Below are 24,692 nucleotides of genomic sequence, written 5' to 3' on the forward strand. Positions count from 1 at the left end.
GACGGTGTTCTAGGGTTGAGTGTGAGCTCATCGTCCAAAGACCTGGTATTGTTGGCCGCAGGCCTTGTGTAGAATCTCCTGAGCCTTGCTTGCTTCCTCATCACACCAGAGACGATCCTGTTGAAACCTGACCATCATGTCCGTGCACACCAGGACCTCCTCATTTTCAGGAAAGCTCTCCAGGTGTCAAAGAAATTGGTGGGCAGTGCAGAGATGAAGCTTTCATTACCTGCCATTTCCTGGAATTCATAATAGGGCTCTTTTCACTCTGTTCGTCACATGGGCTGTCTCTGTCCTCAAGCCTAGGAGAGCATTTTGGTTGAGAGAGTATTTATAGCCTGATTGCACAATGTATCAATATTAAACTATAATTGATGATGTTCATATATACATGTATTTATCATATAAATAAACATATATGTATCCTGCCGACCAAAACATGTATATATATTTTACAACATGCACACATAAAATATGTCGTCTATAACATGTATAAATGTGTGTGTGTGTGTGTGTGTGTGCACTGTGCATTATAGCTAAACAAAGAAATTGGGCAAATATTTAATTGGCAAGGAAGACTAATAGTAATGGCAGAGGCAGTAAAAATACTGAGTCATTTAATATTCATAAATCTTTTTAAATAATAGATGAGACAGTCTGTGACAAAAATAATTCCATATGTAAATTGTTTGCTTTAGCTTTAATTTCTTGCTCTTTGTAAGACTGACATGTCTCCTAGAGGAAGTATTTTATTATACACCTTCGTATTTATTACAGAATAAGGAAAGTGTTCTAGATTTGATTACGTGTCTGTGACTTTCAAATAACCCTGCATCTGCCTTTTCCGTGTATTTTCACAGATATGGTCCGGAAAAAGAACCCCCCTCTGAGAAACGTTGCTAGTGAAGGCGAGGGCCAGACCCTGGAGCCGATAGGTACAGAAAGCAAGGTATCTGGAAAGAGCAAAGAATTTTCTGCAGATCAGATGTCAGAAAATACTGATCAGAGTGATGCTGCAGAGCTAAATAACAAGGAGGAGCATAGCTTGCATGTCCAAGATCCGCCTTCTAGCAGCAAGAAGGACGCCAAAAGCTCAGCCCTGGGTGAGAAGGCTGGCTTCAATTATGAGAGCCCCAGCAAGGGAGGGAACCTTCCATCTTTTGCGCATGATGAGGTGACCGACAGAAATATGTTGGCTTTCTCATCTCCAGCTGCGGGGGGCATCTGTGAACCCTTAAAGTCTCCTCAGAGAGCAGAGGCAGATGGTCCTCAAGATACAGCCTGCGCCCCTCCAGGGGACTCATCGGAGACAAAGGACGATCAGAAGATGTCGCCAAAGGCTACGGAGGAAACAGGGCAAGCGCAGAGTGGTCAAGCCAATCGCCAAGGGTTAAGCCCAGTTTCAGTGGCCTCCAAAAACCCACAAGTGCCTTCAGATGGGGGTGTGAGACTGAATAAATCCAAAACGGACTCAGTGGTGAACGACAACCCAGACCCGGCACCTCTGTCTCCGGAGCTTCAGGACTTTAAATGCAATATCTGCGGGTACGGTTACTATGGCAACGACCCCACAGATCTGATTAAGCACTTCCGAAAGTATCACTTAGGACTGCATAACCGCACCAGGCAGGATGCTGAGCTGGACAGCAAAATCCTGGCCCTTCATAACATGGTGCAGTTCAGCCATTCCAAAGACTTCCAGAAGGTCAACCGTTCTGTGCTTTCTGGTGTGCTGCAGGACATCAATTCTTCCAGGCCCGTTTTACTAAATGGGACCTATGATGTACAGGTTTGTGCTTTATATTGTGGTCTCTTTGTACAGGAAAAAAATGATACATTGCAAAGTGTGAGGTTTCACATACACGCTAAAAGCAGGGTCCCCGGACCAGGTGGGTAGCTTTGTAGACACAGCTAAAGAGCTGGATTCACCCCGTCACCACCCATCCAGAAAGGCCTTTTTTCTCCAGCCCCTTGCTGTAGGGAAAAGTCCCAGAATTTCGACTAGGTTGGGAAGAGTCTTTTTCTCTCACTGGTTAAGCTTCATATTTCTGGACATGTTTCATGGTGACTGGATATTTTCAGTCTTCCAAACATGGCACAAATCTTTATGGTTGTGCATGATAATAATTTATTCCTTGTTCTAGTTTCAGATTAAAAGGCTTCAGCTCTAATTTTTCCTCTTATGAAGATCTTTCTGGTCTGTTGGATTAGGATTTGATTTTATAGTGAGCTTGATGAGTCCTACTGATGGTTACAGAGATAGTCTCTTGAGAAAACAAAATAACTACCAGCGACACTTTGGAAATAATATGACCATTATAGAGATATGTTAATGAAAAAGCGAAATAAGTAGAAATGAAGATTTGGAAATAACCTCTTAGGTTAGTGAAAAAGAAGTTATTCTGATTGTAAATACTACGGACACCAGAACGGCCTTGGTGTAGGCCCATAGAACATTCCTTTCAGCTTTTGAGGAAAGTGGTAATAATTTATGGAAACATTCAGTAATGATTTAGTTTTATAGTTTTATTAAAACCAGCATGTCTTTTTGATCTGCTTTCCTATATTTTGTTTACAATATATGTGAAATGAGAAAAGGTTAGTATTTGAAATAGAAGGAAACGTGGGACTGGTTCTAAAGATATGCGTTCATTTAATTTTAGCAAGTTTTGCATAGTCGAAACTTAGGGTCAGCTTGAGAAAGTTTTCATTGTAATCTATAGATTTGTGTCATATTCTTAGGTCAGGGGGATTTCTAAACATTAAGTTTAACGTTAATCTCCTCTAGGAATGACTAGAAGTACCAGAGAAGTGTGGAGATCACATCACACTTACTCGCATTACCAAATCTCTTGAAATATCAGTCATTTTATTAACTTAAAAGCCACAGCACTTTTGCTGTGATCTTTCTACTGACCTAATGCTGACGAAGAAAGGCAAGCAAAAGGCCTAGAAATACCGTGTCATGAAAATGTTTTGCAGTACTCGCAAGAAGAATCAGAGGAGAAATTTCTGAGTTCTTTAAATGTCAGAATGGCAGTCTTCCCACATTAAGGGAGATAGGAAGAACGCTTAAAACGCCAGTTTCATTTTTGGTAAAGCTCTCTCAAAATTCTGTCTTACTTTGTGAATTTCCACAAATGGAATCATTTCGGTGGAGGAGCAAATTAAACCAACATAGTTATTATGCATGAAAGCTACATGCTTTGAACTGCTGTCTTATTAAAGATCATTTCACTGTCTTATGTCAGGTATACTCGGCTGTCAAACCATGATTGGAAAGCAAATACGCGTTGTAGATAAAAGGGTTGGAAGTGAATAATGTCAGTATGTGAAACAGTGTTTTATAATTAGCAAGTAATATGATGTTAATACCTGGATTTCCGGCTGGAGTTTTAGTTTGTTCACTCTGAGGACAGCTTCTGAGGAAAGCTCATTGCTGCTGTCAGGAAGGCTCTAAAAGGAAGATTACTGAAGGCCTATAGTTTGGAAGAATTCAGAGTTTTAAACACACTTCCATTTCCCCAAACAATTATTTGTTAGATTCTTAGTTATTTATAGTAAAGTTTATGTTTGGGTAGAACACTTTTCCTGGGCAGTGATTTTAGAAATAAAACAGATGTGTGAGCTATCTGAGTTTGAACTAATTGAACTAGAAATAAAACAGCTGATCCTAGACTGGGCTGTCTACTAAATCCTTACAGCCTGCACAGTAAAGAAGACAAAAGATAGCAGCGAGTGGCCCTCAAGAAGGTAATCTTGTTAGGATTGGTTCCTTTTCAGAGGGAACTGATACTGTGAAACACAGAGAAAAAACAGTCTATGGGAAAAACAAATGATTGGATTTTGAAACAGGTCTAAAAAAAAAAGCTAACATCCATGTCTGAAGATAACACTAAATACACTTACGGGCAAAATGCAGATTTTGACCTCTTTGCCCATATACCAGACGTTGATGTTTAAACATATCTATTGATAGGTAACTTATTAGTGTTTTTGTGCAGGAATAAATACTGAGAAGCTCCTTTATATGCATGAACTCAATCAATAATAAAAGCACATCTGAAATTCTCCTTTTTACCCATATGTGTAATTTGACAAGTTTTTCTTTTGTACTTGAGCTGTTTGGAGATTAAAAGCCGTAGGACATAAAACGCTGCTCATTGAAGTTCTTTAATGCAGATTTTTGGTCAGAAATGTGTATGGTGATTTAATGACCTGAATGTATTCTGAGAGCAAGATGAAGATAAACATCAGTATCATAGACAAATAATTTCAGGAATTATTTATATAAGTCTATAATTTAAGCTAATTGGAGGACTAGAGGAATAATTCATTAATCTTTTTCAATTAAAGTGTTTTTTTTCAACCATCAGAACATTTGCTAGCTAATGATAGATTTATGACATTTTAGGCCGAGAAAAAAGGAACAGAAGCCAGAAGTAAGTGAAGAACTCAAAGAACTCTGTGGCTTTGATCTATATTTTGGTTTGACACGGATGGTTTTAAAAAATTTGAACTGACTTGAATGCAAATATGAAATATATAATTGGGGAAAAGAAGTCATTCAGACAACTTTGAAGATTTGATATCTAAATTATAATTATATATTTAAAGAAGTAACAAATTTAGGTAACGTGCCGATTGTTCAAATACGCTCTTCAGTGTACATTTTATAACATAGCTGATCAAAAATATAATTTTGTAAAATAGTATGAAATGGCTCCTTTGTGCCCCCAAAGGATAATGAAGGTTCCCCTTAAACAGCCATCATAAAATCAAGACTGCCTTTTCACACACTTTTGAATTTATGAGATTTTTCTCCCTTATACCTTTATTTGGTATGTCCAGTCCTGAAATCAGAAAATGTCATTTCTTTACCAAATAAGACAAGAAGAGATACAGTGAGTAGCTAGCCCAGAGCTAACTGATTTTTTTCTAACCAGAATGTTAGTTTCTGAATGTTTCATATTTCTTGCATGTTTTATCAATTTTTAGGCTTACATTTTAAGAAATAATGGACATGGCATGATTGGTAAACCCTTCATGTAATTTTTACTGTCTGTATTCAGCCTTTGAGGTTTACATGCACACCAATAATAGGACAAGAGATTGAGTTCTTAATAAAAGTAATTACAGCCTCTTTCTTTATAATCTGCTTTATTATGCTTATATTTAAACCATCACTGAATGGAGGCTTGCATTTAAAACTCAGACTTTGCTGTTTCATTAGGACTTAATGTGCTGTGCATTAGGGCGTTTGCAACATCTTTATAGGGGAGCTTTTAGCCCTCAGATCAGGTTATAAAAGTAGGAGTCCTGTCAAGTTGTGCTTCCCACGGGAAAGTGTTTACATGATGCCAAAGTTATAAATGCTCATGATGTATATGTTGTCTTTCCATGTTGTAAACCTTTTCTATTATAATGTATTATTCAGAACTTCAAGAAGGTAGCTGCTGGATTCCAGCTATTACATTCATTTTGGCCTTTAATGAAATTCTAAGGTTAATAGACGCATCACATTACTTCACCAGAGACTCTTATTTGAACTAGGAGAACTGCATTTCTGTTTTGTAAACACTTTTTTTTAAAATCAGAGTTGCGCAACATGTCATGTCAGAAACAGGAAGAACAGATTTTAGAGATATGAAGTCATCCTTTACATTTGTATCTTCAGCATATTTAACTGAGCCTTAGAGATCCTTAACTTATACATGCTAGAGCTTTTGTCTGAGCATGAGATTACAGTTAGGTCTGAAGAAAGAAAAAAAAATCTTAGGGAACATTAATCGCATTGTGGTTTATTTTGACTTGTCTTGAATTTTACTTCCAAATATTTATTTATTTTTTGCCTTGGCGTTTCCTTTGATCTGGAGTAGGAGGGAAGTTGTAGATCTTAGCAGGTTCTGTTTCTGTTTTTCTGAGTTGAGGACAATTGCACTTTAGAAAAACTGGTGAATGAGACTTTAATCAATTCAGACTGTCTACAGAGTGCAGAATGTTTGACATATGAACCCATTCATATTTTCAGGACTATGTCTCTTTAACAAGTAAGAAAATGTGCAAAATAAAATATGGTCACCCCAAGGCCATAAAGCAAAGCAAAATTCTGGCATTTGCTAGGTCATTTTTCATCAGTGAAGGTGGCCAGGCTGGATAATGTAACCACCTAGGTAGAGTAGTTGGACAGTCTTCACTAGTCCAATTACCTGTGTGACAATTAAATCTCCATTTAGCTTTGTTACACAAGAGTTGGTATGATAAATGTCAGCACCTCTTTGATTTTGATTTGTTACCATTGAAGAGATAGGCATCATTTTCTAGACTATCAGTGTTTCTCTCCAGGCAGAATATTTGCAAGAAAAAAATTCTGGTCATCGATGTGGTCCATCAAAGTTAGCATTATTCAACTCTTAAAAAAAGTTTTATCTCTCAAATGGCCTGCTCTGCTATTCATGAGAAGCCAGCAGAGTATTCCGTGCATTTTATTTCTTGGGTCATTGTGATTACAGCACACTTGCAGCTGTTGAGAACACAGACACACAACTAACTAGTGCGCCAACCCTAGGGAAGTTCGGAAAAAGAGAAACTCTCTTTCATTTTCTGATTTTCTTCTGGAGTCTAGTTCTGAGAATCATTAGGCCACAGATCTCTTCATGGGATGATTCCAAATTTGGAAGCAACTGTGTATTTTCAGAATATCAGACAAACCCTTGTTTAATTTTAATCGAAAGTCATATAAAATCTATTTTCAGTAATATTCTTAGTCTGGTAAAACTTCTTCTGTTAAGTTACATATTAAGAAATGAACATGTAATTTATTTTTCCCCCATTTTGGATTTACACCTAATAACAGCTAATATTTACTAAGGCTCTTTTGTGTGCATATGTAGTTCTTTATGTACATCAACTTGTCTTCATCAGCTCCCTGAAGCAGACACCGCCAGCATGTCCATTTTTGAAGAGTGGAAGTAGACAGGGAGGCATTCAGGTAGCCCTGCCCAAAATCAGAGTTGCCTAACTGGGGTAGACAGGATGTCAGCTAAGGTAACCGGGCTACGGAAGCCCAGTCTTCACAACCACCGTGATGGAACAGCCCAGATATGAGATGAGTTCATGGAAGACGGCCCAAGGAGGTGGCTGTGAACCTGGCACGTTCGATGCGTACTCTGAATCACATTAAATGTGGTGACATCCTTGACTTCTTTGAGAGTATCTGTTAACTAATCCAGAGGAGTATAATGCTACTTTATTGGAACTTACAAAGCTTATAATTGAAATCACTGGAAAAAAAATGAAATGTGCTGATTTGTCTCTTTTTAATTAGTGTGATTCATTTTTACTGGTACTTTTGCTATAGAAACTAGTTCTGGTAGAGCGAGTAAGGGGCAAATTTTGACTTATTCAATTAACAGTGCAATATTTTATCCTCAAATTAAGGAGCATTTCATGCATGTGTTTGATTTGTTTCGCATTCTCCCCCTTTGGAGGACTTTAAGGAAATTATGATCTAATGGATGGTCTGCAGAGCTGCCTTCTGTTCCTCTAGTTACTAGACACACTTTCGGTTGGTTTTTCTATGAAGATTAAATGTTAAGGAGATGCACTCAACTCCCATTTATGTTTTCCAAGACTGTGTAATTAAGGTTTTATCCTCTGCCTACGTTAAAAGCTGGGATGGGTGTGGTGGCAGAGAATAAATCAGAATGCCTTTCTAGTGTCTAATTTGAGTGTGCTACACACCCCAAGTGAGCTGTGTGATTTTACTGGGCCTGAAAGTGAGACAGGTGAAGGGTACAGGAGCTTGAGAATTCAGATAGTCTACCTGTCTGGTGTTTCTCCTTTCATATGCAGATGGCCTGTAGAAGTAAGATTAAAGCACACCTGAATTCTTTCATGTGTCCAGTAACATATATGAGAATGGGATAATGAATGATGGTTTGTTCTAAGACCTGTTTTACTTGATAATGGGTGGCTCCTCCTTGATATTTCAGTGAAGTCTTTCAAAATAACTTCTTTTGCCTGCTTTCTTCCATAATTGTATTTTAAAGTTAACCGGTTTGAAATCTTGGAGTTACCTGTGTTTCTTTCAGATACTGATTTTCCCCAAAGAGTTGAGTAGTTGTCTCATCCCCCTCTTCATTCTTCTACTGTTGCTGCTCTTAATATTTGTTTAGTAAAATTTTCTTGATTTCTTTTCTGTTTCTCTTTTTTTTTCCACCTCTTTTTTTCTTCTTTTCTAGTCTCCTTACTTCCTTCTTTTTACCTTCTTGTCCTTTTCTTCTTATTCTCCCTTCCTGTTGTTTCTCTTCCTTTGTGTTCTGTTTTTCTTCTTCCTTCATCAGCCTTCCTTTCCTGTTTCTCTTTCCCTTCTCGCTCCCATCTTTTCTTTCTTCCCTCCTCTCTTTTCTACATTCTTTCCTTTTAAATTAAAAAAAGTACTTACAGATAAATCTTTGTACATATTATAGATGTGTAAATCTTTTTTAAAATCATCTAATTATACATTAAAATTAAATATGCTCACCGGTATGACACTTCTTTTCTAAAGTCTGTCTCATTGATCTTCTACAGTTAATGGTAAGACTGAGGCCAGCATATCTATATTACTTACTGCATACCAGTCACCTTTTATAGCAGATTCTATTTCTGTATTTCCTGAGAGTGACTTACATTGCTTCCCTTTCATTTCTGCCTTGGCTTACGGATGTTCCACTACCTGAGATGTCTGTGTGAGACTCTGCAATATCAGCTTATCTGTTCCTAACTTGGTTGTTGGCTTAGGAAACCTTGTTTACCTCTCAGCTTGGGTTGGGTGCTTTTCCTCTGTTGTTGTGGAGCCCGTCAGCTGTCAGCAGGAACACATACCCCACTGTTGTTGTCATCATTTACTTGTGAGCTTTTTGTGCCACACCATAGGCATATCGGTGTTCTGGACTATGTTGTTTCTTTTTGTACTTCTGGTACTCCTTCCATAGTAGGTTTACAGCACGGCACTCTTCCTGGGGGAAAGATGTTCCCCATATTCAGAGCTTAAACTGTTTTCCCATTAGAATCCTCTTTAGATCACACACGTAGTTCTTATTTGTCTCCATTATGGGCCAGTCATGACAGCAGGCCACAGGCAGGAGGAAAGAGAATGCTATGCATACAGCTGTCAGCTTTAGAATCCACTGGGGCTGCATTTTCTCCTTCATGTTTTTTTCTATGAAAGGTTGGCATATAAATTTTTGCAACTGACTTTAAGATATGTAGCATTCTGTCGTACCAGATGTCAAAAAAAACCTTAGGGAAACTAGTTAGTATAACTAGTTATACTGAGTAAAGCGAGAAATCAGTTTAAAGCAAATCGTTTATTGTTGTAATCCCCCAAAGACCATTAAAAATGTGTACTAATGAAGAATATGCGACAGTTTTGTTTAAATAAGTCTCACATGCCACTTTGTTTTGACCACCTCCTACTCCACTTGGTTAGCTCTCATAAATCCAAATATAAATGGCATTTGCTGGATTTTTGTGGTGACGCTGATAGGAATAGGCTGTAGGACTAAGCCATCCATGTCACGGGAATGAGATGACTGTAGTATAATTAGATTTGTTAGTGAAAATTTTAAACATTTATTCTCCATCAAAACTACTTCACTGAAGCCTACCTTATGTTCTAGAAGGTGTTTTGAAGCACTTACACATGCAGGGACACCTTTTATGTGTATGAGCAGATTAATTCTGACTATAGCTATTTTCAGCCAAGATTAGCCCTTACAGCTTTGAAAGTTCTCTATTTGAATGGTGATTTGTCCTTTAACAACTCAGCTTTTCATTTTTAAGATTTTACTTTTCTGACTATCAGCCCATAACCTCAAGTCCTCTTAAATTAGTACCCTCGTAATTATCTCTGTTGCTATCAATTATAGCACTTGAAAATGAACCACATCTGAGGAAAGGTTTGTGTTTAGTTCAAACAACTTTTTTTTTCTGCATTGAAAATAAGTACATGTGCTAAAGTGTCATATGAGTTCTGAAGCTTTTAAAAACGTTTCCATTTGAAATACTTTTAGATATTACTCTTATTAGTTTTTGCTTCATGTTAGAAGAAAAGAAGTAAATTGAGGTTAAAAACCTTGAAGAAAGCTACCCTAATATGTTTTTCACTCCCACAGTGAGGGATTTCTTTTAAAGCATATATATAAATAAATTATAAATGAAAGCCATGGAAAATACTAAATACAATGATCGGTTTTTAAAACTATGGTTTAAATGGAATCAAACAACATTATTGTCCTCCATGAAAAATGATTTAAAATCTGTTCTTCATGTTTTAGCAGTTTTTGGTTTGTTTGTTTGTTTGTTTTTTAAAATACAATTTTAATTCACAGTCAGATGGCTTTGTGCTTTGGGGTGGTTTTGTACTTTTTTGAAGAAGTTTCTTTATGTGGACTCCAGTTAGTGATAATGGCGTGGTGAGCTAGTATGGTTACCTTATCCCAGGTGAGGCAGGGGATTTGACAAGAAATTCGCCGCAGTTCCTGTCTCCCGTAAGGAACTAATTCATATACGTAACCAAAGTACACTGAGTCCTCGCTAACTTGCAGACATTCAAAACCTTCTCTTCCTGTATTCTCAGGACAGAAAGTGAATATTGGCTTCGTAACAAGCATTGAACCCTTTCATTTTCAGCTAAGAGTTCTGGTCATGCCACCCGGGTGACATGGTCTGTCACTGCATGACGTTGCCACTTCCTCTTTATTTAACTTATCCATTCCACAGGCAAGACATGCCTACCTTATGATTCATTTCATTAAATATTATTAAATAATAATCCCACACTGACTGTACTGCTTAATGTGGTATTCCCTGGCCACGTGCAACTGTTTGAATTTTTGTTAATTCGATTGAAGTAAAGACAAATTAAAACATTTAAATTAAATTTAAGACAATTACTCATTTGCTCTAGCCTATATCAAACGCTCAGTGGCCAAATGTGGCATGTGGCTATCATATTAGATTGAGAAGACGGTAGAGCATTGTTACCATCTTGCAAAAAGTTCCACTGGACAACACACCTCGTGTTCTCACTCTGTCCTCACGGCCATCCTATAAAATGGCTTAAAGTACATGGGGTACAGCACTACTTACATCCATAGAGGTGCGGAGACAGCTTTCAGGGGGTTACAAAATGTGTCCTTTCATAGAATTTGAGGTAGAGAGCTTTCCCTGGGAGCACATAGTTGCAGGTAAAGGTAAATACAGATGAATGGAGTTTTATCTACAGTTTTTTATCTTAAAATATGAGCATTTTAAAGACGCAGAAGTGGTCTAGCTTGTTTGTTTTGTATCCCTGGTGACTATTACAGAGCCTGTCACAGGCTAAATACTCAGTAACCGCTGGGTGCATGAATGAATGCATGCCTTTTTTTAAATCTAAGCAGAATTTAAAATTTAGTATGATTTAAAAACCACGGAGGGCCAGGAATTTAGTTCAGTGGTTCTGTCACCTGCCTCAGAGGTGCAAGGACCTGAGTTCGATCCCCGGTACCCCAAAAAACTAAAAAACAAACCAACAGCAGCAACAGCAACAACAAACCATGGATATCTAATCCTGGTGGTAATTTTTAATAAACAACTTTTAGATGTTACTCTTAGTAGTTTTTGCTTCATATTAGAAGAAAAGAAGTAAATTAAGGTTAAAAACCTTGAAGAAAACTACCCTAGTATGTTTTTCACTCCCACAGTGAGGGATTTCTTTTAAAGCATATATGTAAATAAATTATAAATGAAAGCCATGGAAATATCTAAAAGTTGTTGCAAGCACTTATTTTGCATAAATGTTCTTGCTGTGTATTTATTTTTTTTAACCTAGAAATGAAGAGATAAAAAATACAGTAACTATAGTCAGTAGGAATGGCTATTGTTTCTAAAATAGTAAGTTGTGTGTTGTTTTAGGGTAGCATGTAAATTATGTGAATCAGTTATTTTTTATTCTGACTTATGTACATCCTTTACTGTAGAAAATATCAAAATTACCACAGACACAGCTTTTCAGTCTTTTTGAAAGAGAAAGGGAATCAAATTCTAAGTAATTATTCTTTCCCAAGTTGGCCATTATGTGATCCTGATATTTGGTATAGCTTTTAAAATGCTATGTAATCCTAATGTGATTTACAAGGCAAGTGGGTAATCTAGGGGAGTGTCAGCACTGTTCTTATCATTACATGAGATTCATGAGCTTTGTTGGCTGCTTGGTGGTACTTGAAAGAACTGTCAGAATGAAAGCTTTTGTCAACATAATTCAACTACATATGTACGAAAGCAGATCTTTCTTGGGTAAAGAATCACAACTGTTCGACATACGTTCACCCCAATTTAAAAGATATAATGTAATATCTATAGCTACCGTAACCCTAAACCAGTATGTGCCACTGATGTTTTTCACCAAATTGCTTTTCTTTCATGATCTCTTCACTTGCTAATCATCTTTCTTAGGTTGGGTCGTATGACTTTTAAAAGGTTGTTGTCAAGTGTCAGCATTCCTGTTGTGACACTGTTATAAGGGTTTAAATTCACTTTGAAATGGTGTGTGTCCAGGTTTCTTGAGAATATGCGTGTTCCCTCTGGAGCTCTTTTGGTGTGGTCATGGCACATGAGGCCTAAAGATTGCAAAATCGAGAAATGATGATGATGTCTGGTCGTTTCTCAGGAATCTTACTTGTAGAAGCAGAAGTTCAAAATGTTTTCTATTAGAAAAGGCTGACATCGCTGAAGTGTGGGATCTTTGCTACAGTAAAACATTTTATCTCTAGATTTTGCATACTTTCTGGTTTTACCTATGCTGAAGGATGAGATACTACTGAATTTACTCCTTTGATCCAAGTTGAATTTTCTGAACAAAGTACCTCAGGATGGCATTTAATGTTTTTTGTTTGTTTGTTTTGTTTAAATAAGCTTTCTTCTCACCTTCAGCAAATTGGGAAATGCATGTAGAAATTTTGCAAAGTGATGCATCCCATTTCAGGGCAAGTTTTAATTGCTTTCGTCACTGGCATGCTAGGCTACAGTGCTTTGGATGGTGTTCCTCAGGTCCTGGGTCACGCAAGTGACTGCCTGTCAGGTGACTGTGAGGGGGAAGTAGGGAAAGCGGCCCCAGTCTCAGCCGTCTGGTTCGATGAGGCTCTGTTATTGAGCACTTGAAATCTCTGCGTGCCGTGGAGGAAGAGGCCGGCGTCTGAAGTGAAGCACTACCATCCATGTTTAAAGGTTGTGGGAGTCCTTCAGAAAGTATGTTAAGGTGCAGCGACTTGTTGGTGTGTTAATGTACAATTGGTGGGAGTACTAACGGATCCCTCAGTGCTCTACAGCATATTATTCACAGTTTTAAATAGAGCCTTTGATGCTGAGTTGCCTGCGACTTTTCTCATGGAGTGATTTGGAGATGAGCAGTGATCGCACATGTCAGTTTTGAGCAGCTGTTGAAACAGCAGAACATGCTTGTGCCACTTGGTTTCTATATTACATCTGGTTGCTGGAGAATTTTGAAACTTCACTGATATTTGAAAAGGAACGTCTCTCTCACTTGGGGACAGTCCAAAAAACTCTATTTTAATAAACTATGAATTTTGGCTGCTCAGGGGATGACACTTACTCGAGCCACCTGTTGAGGTGTACAGTGAGAGAGGAGGAAAAGGGTTCATACGAGAAACCTTTCGCAGGCCTTGACTGTGTTCGCGCAGAGCTGCGGTAGTGTTGATGGGGGAATCCTCTTACTTCACGTTTGATTATCCCCGTGCCCCACTGGTAGGAGGAGCTGGGAGCATTGTGCTGTGAAATAGACCCTTAACCAGGGAAGGCCGGGAAGATTTTCTTCTTCTCATTTGTCTTCTGTTGGGAAATTCTCCCTGTTAGTCCTCCTCTGTCAGAATCCTGTCCTCCCTGTTCTTGGTATTCTTTTGGTTGCATTGGGTGTGGTGAGGTTTTCATCACGAGCCATTTTGTGTGGTCATTTTAGCACTTTGATTTTACTCTAAAGACACATGACATCTTTGCCCCAGCCTCACTGCTGTAGGAGCTCAGCAGAAGATTTCCTTGGGAGTATGTGTGCGTCCAGTAATCTCTGAGTGAACTGCTTCCGGTTTTGACAGCTACTTTGTGAAAAGAAACCATTCCGTAGTGGGATGCTTCCGTAGGAATTGTGATGGGAAGGATGCAGCAGTAAAAGATGATTTGGGAGTTTTCTCAGTTTTTAAAGTGTGTGTGCTGTAAAACCTTGTGAATTGGTTATAGTGCTTTTCTGTACCTTATGTTCATTGTTTACTTTGACCTAAAATGTTTATCATGATGAACCACTCACAGTGCAGCTGTTGAGAAATGAAGAGTGATTTTTGGGGAGCCCTGATTATTCAAATGATTTGCCCCCAAAGCACGAGTACTATTGTGTTATTCTGTTTTGTTTATGTGGGATACTTAGGAGTCCCCTCTCAAGCCTGCAGCGAACCCAGAGAATTAACGACACATTTAAAGTAACACCCATTTCTTCCACACTCCAGGTCACTTCAGGTGGAACATTCATTGGCATTGGACGGAAGACGCCAGATTGCCAAGGAAACACCAAGTATTTCCGCTGTAAATTCTGCAATTTCACTTATATGGGCAACTCATCCACTGAGCTAGAACAGCATTTTCTTCAGACGCACCCGAACAAGATCAAAGCTTCTCTGTCCTCCTCAGAGGGTGCCAAACCTTCAGAGAAAAACTCTAACAAATCCATCCCTGCCCTTCGGTCCGGCGATTCTGCAGACTTGGGAAAGTGGCAGGACAAGATCACAGTGAAGGCAGGAGATGACACTCCGATCGGCTACTCAGTGCCCATCAAGCCCCTCGACTCCTCAAGACAGAACAGCACGGAGGCCACCAGTTACTACTGGTGTAAGTTTTGCAGTTTCAGCTGTGAGTCCTCCGGCTCACTGAAACTGCTAGAACATTATGGCAAGCAGCACGGGGCAGTGCCGTCAGGTGGCCTTAACCTGGAACTGAACGATAAGCTCCCCAGGGGCTCTGTCATTAACCAGAATGATCTAGCCAAAAATGCGGAAGCAGAGCCAATGACCAAGGCAGACAAGGGCCTGAGTGGGGCTAAGAAGAAGGACTTCTCCGCCAAGGGAGCGGAGGATAACGTGGTCACCAGTTACAACTGTCAGTTCTGCGACTTTAGGTATTCCAAGAGCCACGGCCCGGAAGTCATTGTGGTGGGGCCGCTCCTGCGTCACTATCAGCAGCTCCACAACATCCACAAGTGCACCATCAAGCACTGTCCCTTCTGCCCCAGAGGCCTTTGCAGCCCAGAAAAGCACCTTGGAGAAATTACTTATCCGTTTGCTTGTAGAAAAAGTAATTGTTCCCACTGTGCACTCTTGCTGTTGCACTTGTCTCCCGGGGCAGCCGGAAGCTCGCGAGTCAAACACCAGTGCCACCAGTGTGCGTTTTCCACCCCTGACGTAGATGTGCTCCTCTTCCACTATGAAACAGTGCATGAGCCCCAAGCGTCGGAGGTCAAACAGGAAGCCAATCATCTGCAAGGACTGGATGGGCCGCAGGCTGTCAAGGAGAGCAAAGAACACTCATGCACCAAATGTGATTTTATTACACAGGTGGAAGAAGAGATTTCCAGACACTACAGGTGAGTCGTGGGAAGAGGGAGCCCAGGAAAGAATGGGGAGTTACAGGCCAGGTTCACATAAGAGATCGTAGAATTGCAGGTAAAATATGAACAGATGTGAAAATCTCCTTTTAATTTGGACACTTGTGCTGACATTGCAAATAGCTGCTTTCTACCCTTTGCCAAGCGCATTTTACAATTCTCAGCCATGCTGACCATGGCGATGCTCGCTGGTTACCACAACTCGCTGGTTATCTGTCCTCGCTACGTGCAACTCCACCTCCTGTGGTTTTGGTGGATTGGCTCCCAAACTGGAGGTGCTGTCATATTTTATTCCCCATCCCAACTGAGAAATAGTCAAATTGAGAACCTGCTGGTGATCTAAAGTGGGATTCCTCTCCCTTTGAAGAACTGTGCATTCTTGGTTGATTGGCAAACAATCAGTAATCTGGAGGTCAGCACTGCATCCCATGAGTGGTGCTGGGTTAGTACTTGAGTAAAACTTAACTAACTTTGAGTTCATGGAGGTGAGCTACCTTTGTGTTTTCCTTTTTCTTTGACTCTGGTTTCTTCATCGGAGGCTTTCGCAGTCGCTCTTCCGTACTTGCTAGAGATGAGTTCGGGCTACCTGTGCTAATTTTGTGTCTAGATTTATTCTTTGATTGAGTTCAGAAGCACACATTGTGTCAGGCATTGACTGGAGAGGAGTAAACAATGCAGGCAGTGTCAGTTGCTGTTTGGAATTGAGCTCAGGAGGGAGAATGGGGTAAGTCAAGGGTCAGCGTGAGACTCTGCTGAATACAGTGGCAGCGTAGTTTATATGGTGGGCTAGGCAGTGCTTCTGGGAGTAAGGAGACTGCAAACGGAGACTTGGGTATAAAAGCGAATCATTGTAGTGAAGCCCTGGGGATGCAGGGTGTTCGGTTATTGGTGCTTATTGGTTGCTTTCTTGTTAGGATGCCTCTGAGCTCCCAAAGGGAATGCTTTATTTACCATTTTAAGTGATTTTTCCATATGAAAATTCGGCATCCAAGTCTAAAAACCTTCCTATTTCCATTTTTACTCCCCCACATTTTAAAGAGCTCCTTGTATTCCTTTCAGGAGCTGCGTTTCAGTGCCAATGTGTGCATGTATGTCTTTTCAGTTGCACACAGTACTGAGGCGTCTGTGTCCAACAATAGGCTAATAATGTTAGATGTTAATTTGAAGGGCATCCTAATGTTCACAGTGAATCAAAATGTTCAGAAACACTTACTTGAGATTTACACTGTTTAATTTATAAGGTCAGCCCTAGGAAAGACACAGCCCTGCAATCAAATATGTGTTCACACTTGCAATGAGTGTTTCTGGCTGCTCTGATGTTAGCTGCATGTTAATTTATTTCTGGGGCTAGCAGAACTCAGCTTCTTCCTGAGCTTCACTAACCGTGATGTACCGTGATGTGTGACTATCGGTGAGTATGTGCATATTTTGCTTGCACGTTTGTTCAGTAATATAAAAATCAGATAATTCATGCATTTTTTTTGGAAGAGGGCAGCTTTGTTGAAGAAATGGTAAAAACGATTTTCTGTAACCATGAAGAAATCACCCCCGTCCCATTCAGAAATGTCTAGTTACCAGATTTGTACAAGAGGTTTTTCTCCAGGTAGCTCTGATCATTGCTTTAAATCCTGTGTAAGACACGAGTTTCCCTAATTTTTAGATTAAAAAAAATCTCAGGAAACAGAAGTATGAATAAAAATATTACTTAATAATGCCAGCCTACCATAGTTTGTAATAGCTAAAAGTGGGAAACAGCCCATTTGCCCATCAGTTGGAAACTGGATAAAGAAGATGTGGTTTTTCTATAATCTGATCATTGCTTTAAATCCTGTGTAAGACACGAGTTTCCCTAATTTTTAGATTAAAAAAAATCTCAGGAAACAGAAGTATGAATAAAAATATTACTTAATAATGCCAGCCTACCATAGTTTGTAATAGCTAAAAGTGGGAAACAGCCCATTTGCCCATCAGTTGGAAACTGGATAAAGAAGATGTGGTTTTTCTATAAAATGGGGTATTGCTCAGCCATAAAGAATAAGAAATTAGATTCATTCACAGGAAAATGGATACATATTGAGGATACACTCCTAAGTGAAATAAATAAGTCACACGTGTAAATACTGAATAGTTTCTCTGGTGTGAAAAACTATAATAGTACATAAGATCCTAATGAGATAATTGACAATGTGAAATAGGAAGAAAAGGGCTAAAGGTGTAGGGAAAGTAGGAAGGGTAGGGGAAAGGTAATAAGGGAAAAGAAAAAAATATGAGAAAATGAAAAAATGGAAATGAAGTGTTTGTAAATGGGGAGTGGAGGAGGGGGTGAAGGGAGGGCAGGGACAAGGGGAAAAATGAGAACCAAGACCTGTCATGCAGAGGTTCAAGATCCCAACAATGGATGTAACTGTACTGTATCCCTAGAATGTACCAATAAACTCAATAAAAAGAAAAAAATAATGCCAGGCTGTAGTTCCTATTCAGTAATGAAAGTAAGCACCGAAGGAAGGGAAGGAGCTCTTCTTGCACCCTCTATATCTGCACAGTTTCACACAATGCCAGGATGTCTCTTAGCTGCTCAGTGAATGACTTTATGTAAATGAAATGCTACGGGCATCTGGCCTCACACTAGGTATTAGGCAGCTGAGATTTTTAAGGTGAGTTGCATTTTAGTTTTTTAATATTTTATGGACTCAGACCCTTTTTGGGGAGCCTGGGAGTCTATACCAAAGGACAATTGACTGTTCATCGAAAAAACAGCAGTTAAACTTTCAGCATTTTATTAAGTAAAAAAATTAAACAATACTTGTGCTTTCACTACAAGAATATGATCACACTTACTTTTACATCCTGGTATAGGTTTGCTGAACCTTTAACGTGCTGAATAGCTTATTCTCTGAGTTCGTATAGAAATATTTGAAATTTGGAGTCTTACAATTGATGAATAGGAACAAGACAGAAACTTTGCTGAAGGTTGAACAGCGTATGCCCCAGGGATGTGAAAGGAAATAGTCACATGGGCATGCAAAACTTGATCTGCTATCAAAGCACTGTGCCCAAATGCCACATTTGGAAGATAAAGAAGACACGCTTACCTTAACATTTAATAATATCTTTCCAATTAAGTTTATTTTTTCCTATTCATGTTGCAAAACTTCTACCCATAATTCTATTTTAATGTTAGGGACTATTTTATGCTTTTGTGTGCTGTGTATACAGGATATAGAGTATAGTAAAAATTAGCACAAGTCAAGAACTACACAATATGTGAAATTGTTCAGCCCTCAAATAACTGCAGCCAAGAGGCAGGACCGTCAGTGTGGACCTATCTGTGGCTTCCTCTGCATGGAGATTTTCTTTTTCTTTTTTTCTCTCTCATTGAATTTATTGGTACATTCTAGGTATACAGTACAGTTACATTCATTTCTGGGATTTTGTACCTTTACATGACAAGTCTTGGTCCTCATTTATCCCCCTTGTCCCTGCCCTCCCTTTACCCCCTCCTCCCCTCCCCATTTTCAAACACTTCTTTTCCATTTTTTCATTTTCTCATATTTTTTTCTTTTCCCTTATTGCCTTTCCCCTACTCCTTCCACTTTCCCTACACCTTTAGTCCCTTTCTTCCTATTTCACATTGTCAATTATATCATTAGGATCTTATGTACTATCATAGCTTTTCACACCAGGGAAACTATTCAGTATTTACACATGTGTGACTTACTTATTTCACTTAGGAGTGTATCCTCAATATGTATCCATTTTCCTATGAATGAATCTAATTTCTCATTCTTTTTTTTTTTTTTGGTACTGGGGATTGAACTCTGGTCCTTGCACTTGCAAAGCAGGCCACCGAACCGCTGAGGTAAATCCCTGTCCCCTAATTTTTCATTCTTTATGGCTGAGTAGTACTCCACTTTATAGAAGAACCACATCTTCTTTATCCAGTCTCCCACTGATGGGCAAATGGGCTGTTTCCAAGTTTTAGCTATTACAAACTGTGCCGCTATAAACATAGGTGTGCATATATCACCATGATAAATTCTTTTAATTCTTTTGGAAAGATACCCAGCAGAGGGATGGCTGGGTCAAATGGAACCTCTAGTCCCAGCTCTTTGAGGTATCTCCATATTGATTTCCACAGTGATTGCACCAGTCTGCACTCCCACCAACAATGGAGAAGGGTTCCTTTCTCCCCACAACCCTGCCAGCATTTGTTATTAAGTGTTTCCTTGACAGCAACCATTCTTTGTGGGGTGAGGTGGAATCTCAATGTTGTTTTCATCTGCATCTCTTGATTGATCAGTGATGTGGAACATTTTTTCATATATTTACTTGCTGCTTTTACTTCTTTGTCTGAAAAATGTCTGCTCATTTCAGGTGCCTGTTTTTTAAATGGGTCTTTATATTTGGGGGAGGCTGATTGTTTTGAGTTCTTTATATACTCTAGATAAGAGCCCTTTGTTTGAGGAGCAGCTGGTAAAAGTTGTAGGCTGTCTTTTATTTCTGTTGATGGTTTCTTTTGCAGTACAGAAGCTTTTTAATAAGATGAGATCCCAGTTGTTGATTCTTTCTGCTAGTTCCTGTGCTACTGAGGATTTGTTCATAAAGTCTTTTTCTATGCCAGTGTCTTCAAGAGTTCTGCCTAACTTATCTTCCAGCAAGTTTAGTGTTTCTTTTTTAATATTTAGATATTTAATTCACTTCAATTTTAGTTCAGTGCATGGTGAGAGATAAGGGTCTAGTTTTAATCTTTGGCAGGTTGAAATCCAGTTTTTCGAACACCATTTATTGAAGAGACTATCTTGTCTTCAGTGAGGCTGATTGGATCCTTTGTCAGAGATTAGGTAGTTGAGTACATTTGGAGTAGTTTTTGTATCTTCCAGTCTGTTCCACTGATCCTCAGGTCTGTTTCTTTGCCAGTACCATGCTGCTTTTATCACAGTGGTATAGTTTCCAATTTGTAGTATAGTTTCAAATTTGGAATTGTTATACCCACTGCCATGTCTCTATTGCCTAGAATGGCTTTTACTATGATATGATACTCTACATTGAAGACCCGAAAAAATTCCACCAAATGACTTCTAGACCTACTTGACACTTTTAGCAGAGTAGCTGGATGCAAGGTCAACACTCAAAAATCAGTAGTCTTCTTGTACATAAATAACAGACTCACCTAGAGAGAAATTAGAGAAACAATTTCTTTCACCATAGCATCCAAAAAAGTGAAGTATCCAGGAATCAATCTAATGAAAGAAGCAAAAGACCTCGACAATGAAAACTACAGCACTCTGAAAAAAAAGTTTGAAGAGGATATAAGAAAATGGAAAGATAGCCCCTGCTCCTGGGTAGGAAGAATAAAAAAATGTGAAAATGGCCATACTACCAAAACTGATATACAGATTCAATGCAATGATGAATGAAATTCCAACACCATATATCACAGAACTAGAAAAAAATAATCCAAAAGTTCATTTGGAACCAGAAGAGATTTTCCATGAGAATTAGCTTTAACCTGGGTTGAACTGGAAACGCTATCCAGTCAGTAACCATGTTTAGTCAGTTCTTTTTTGTTAATGATTTATATTTACTTGTAAGGCTCCCAGTTCACCTTACGACTGAATTACTATATCCACTCATCAATCTTTTTCTTTCACTGCATTTCTATTGTTACTTATTTTTGAATTCAGTGTTATACCCATTCTCTGTTGACTACCATTCTTATCAAAGACATTAGTGTTACAATTTACTTTTCTGGTACAAGTAAGAGGACTACTTTCTTAAACACAGTGGAACTAGAGGAGGCATACTGTGAAATGCACTGCCAGACTTCCTCAGATTAAGGAGAATTTCTGAAGCTCTTGCTGTTCCCTTCGCTGAGTGCGATGAACCCAGAGCAAGAGGAAGTGAGTAAAGTAACAGGGAGGGCAGATGCCAGTGTTGGTGCTTCGTTTGCCCGGACGGTAGGCCTGGAGTCACCTTCAGGGACAGAGGAGCGACCTATGGGCTTCACCGCAAGCTGCTGTCTTGGAGATGGTCTTTCCATTGGGTGCCTCCTTCTATGTACTGGCATAAATCTGTATGTAAAAAAGTTATCACAGTTTTGCCTGTGAGTTATTGGAGGATTGAAATAATCGTATATGAGCTCTCTGGTAGCAAAATGTGAGATATATGGACAGAGACACATGTGACATTAGTACAAATCAGAAATAATGTCCTTAGGCACGTAGGTGGTTCAGAAACAGGAGTTTTCAGTTATGAGATAGTAAATACTAAGTATGCAAAGAAGTGACATCTGTTATTACAAAAATGATGAAGCAAAGTGAATCTGTTAACCAGAGAAAACCAAAAAAGAAACAAATAGTATTTTTAATTGATTTTTAATTGAAAAGTATAATTGTTGAAACTAATAATATATAGATAAGGTAAATGAGAGATTTTAAAAAATGATACAAAGTAAAATAGTAAGTGGAGTGAGATATCAGATGAGATGTTTAAAGAAGGATAAAGAGATAGACGATATCAAAGGCAGAGAAAAAGATATGGAAATATAATGAGCTTTTATATAGTTCTAGATTATCTATCTATCTATCTATCTATCTATCTATCTATCTATCTACCTAACTATCTATCTATGAGTTCCAGAAGAAAGTCCACATAATTGAGGATAGACAGTCAGTATTTGAGGAGAGAACAGCACTGGTTTTTTAAAGACCCGATGAAAGATTTAAATACACAAATAGAAGAAAGAAGCACAGCTGGGGATTTAGCTCAGTGGTTCTGCTTCCTGCCTTCCAAGCACAAGGTCCTGAGTTTGAACCCTTGTAATAAAAAAAAAATTAAAAAAAGAAAGAAAGAAAGAAGAACAGCGAAGCACAGCACACACTGGCCAGCATATATACAAATAAATTGACCCGTATATACATTATTACAAAAGTTAAAAGCAAAGGCCTAGATGTGATTAAGAACAACTAGAGAAAAACAATAAATCACCTACTCAGAAAAGACAATTAAGAGACTTTTTGTGAGCAAAGTTGGAAACTAGAAGGAGTCATTGAATGTTTTTGAGGAAAAAAACCAAAACGCACACAAAAAACTCAGCCCAGTATTTCCCACCAAAACTATCTTCCAAAAATGACAGCTAGAGCTTTTTAGATAAGTAAAGATCTGGGAAACATCTGTGTAAATATAAGCATAGGCTCCTTCTCTGATAAAACTCAGCAAGAGAAAGGCTCAAGCAGGGCTGCGACTTAAGTTTGGAGCAAAAAATGACCAGATTTAAGGTGTTCTCAAATGCTTCAGGTGTTCAGAGGTAGTGAGTTAGGGTTTTCTTATGCTTCTTTGGAAAAATTTAAGAATAGCTAACAAAAACTAGGGAAGAGCTGTGTAACTTTAACAGTTACAGAGTAGAAAAATGGATAAACATAGAAAAGAACATTCATAAAATGCAGAGAGGATAAAAGAAAAGTTGAACAAATACTACTTCAAAAGTTAAATGATAAAACGCCCAAACATCTAAAATCTTAAACATTGTAGGTTCAACTTTCAATTTTAAAGATAGTTTTAGTCTATATTAGAAAAGAAAATTCAATTTCATGCTGTTTACAGGATACACATCTAAAAACACAGGTCTCTAGAGAAAGAATAGATTGAGTTCTACCAGATAATATGAACCAAAGGAAAATTGAGTTACCTGCATTAATCTCACATTACTTGAGTTTAAGACAAAGAGCAACAATGGCAAGAGGTTTAATTCAATACATACAATAGTTCTGAAAGGATAAAATATAAATACAAAAATGCAAAGCAAAAATTGTCAGAGGAACTATAGAGAAAATAAGAGAAACTACAATTCCCGTGGTAAATTTTAAGAACTTAATGTTCAGCAGAAAAATCTTTTCAAAATGTAAAAGAACTTACCAGTTAGTTAATAAGTGTAATTTAATAAAAAATTAATAAAAGTATGCAAATTCTAGACAGAAGTAGAGAATGTACAGATGTATAGAATGTATAGAATAGTTATAAAATGGTGTAGATTAAGCAGAAATATGAAATGACATTTCAGAAAAACAGTATCATGAAACATTTCCTTTGGCTCAGTACAACTGAGTTAGACCTTGGTAAGTATAATGAAGTTTCTCGAAGTAAATCCTGGGAAGTAGGATTACTTTATTAACCTTAGAAAACATAGCCTTTAAGATAAAACCATAGAGAGGCAGAAAGGGTCAGTAGACATGGCTGAAGAAAGTGGATTTGGCGATTTTAGCTGTGTCCCACGCTCACGTGCCCAGTAGCTATGTACCTGCCGTCCTTACAAGGTGGACTTAATGTGGATATGGTGGGAAATTTATGCAGATATAGTCATAGTTGTATCTTTTGAAGAAATAAAACAACTAACACAAAAATCAAGAATAATTCAACAGGAACAAAAGTCCCAACCTGCCACTCAAAAGAGTTGAATTAAATAATTTGCAGAATTTACATATAGTAGAACACTATGCAGCTGTTATTTTGGCTAAATGACTATGGAGGGATGAATGTTGTGAGTATAATTTTGGCTGCTTTTGGATGCACAAAACATAAATGACAAAGACTATTTGTGGGTCTGTAACACTTTAAATAAAACCAAAAGCTAGCAAAACAAAAGTAGAAACATATTCCTGCATATAGTAATACATATATATGCTTTATATAAAGATATTCAACTTTACTACAGATTTTACTTTCTTTATTGATATAATCTATGTCTCTCTTATGTACCTTTGTCTCCCTATATTTCTGTCTAGCTACCTGTATAATATCATATTAAATGATTTTATTCCAGTTTTGTAAGAACCTAGATATAAGTAAACATCTATATACATGTATATATAAATGTATATGTACATGCGTGCTTATATAAAAATATGTATATATAAATGTACAATGTAGATGCATATATATATATATATATATATATAATAGTCATTAACATTATATGATAAAGTTTTAAAATAAATGATTAGGG

General features: G+C 38.1%; 1 protein-coding gene across 1 annotated transcript in view; it reads left to right on the forward strand.

The window, feature by feature from the left end:
• The window catches only part of Trps1 (transcriptional repressor GATA binding 1), a 230,118-nt gene that overhangs the window by 37,652 nt on the left and 167,774 nt on the right, over nucleotides 1-24,692 (forward strand). The window contains exons 3-4 of the mRNA XM_019206817.2: nucleotides 861-1,789; nucleotides 14,541-15,670. Coding sequence (XP_019062362.1) covers nucleotides 861-1,789; nucleotides 14,541-15,670 — 2,059 coding nt within the window. The remainder of the gene's footprint in view (nucleotides 1-860; nucleotides 1,790-14,540; nucleotides 15,671-24,692) is intronic.

Source organism: Fukomys damarensis, unplaced genomic scaffold (genome assembly GCF_012274545.1).
Source record: "Fukomys damarensis isolate Sample0158 unplaced genomic scaffold, DMR_v1.0_HiC HiC_scaffold_5, whole genome shotgun sequence".
In the NCBI taxonomy this organism is placed as follows: domain Eukaryota; kingdom Metazoa; phylum Chordata; class Mammalia; order Rodentia; family Bathyergidae; genus Fukomys; species Fukomys damarensis.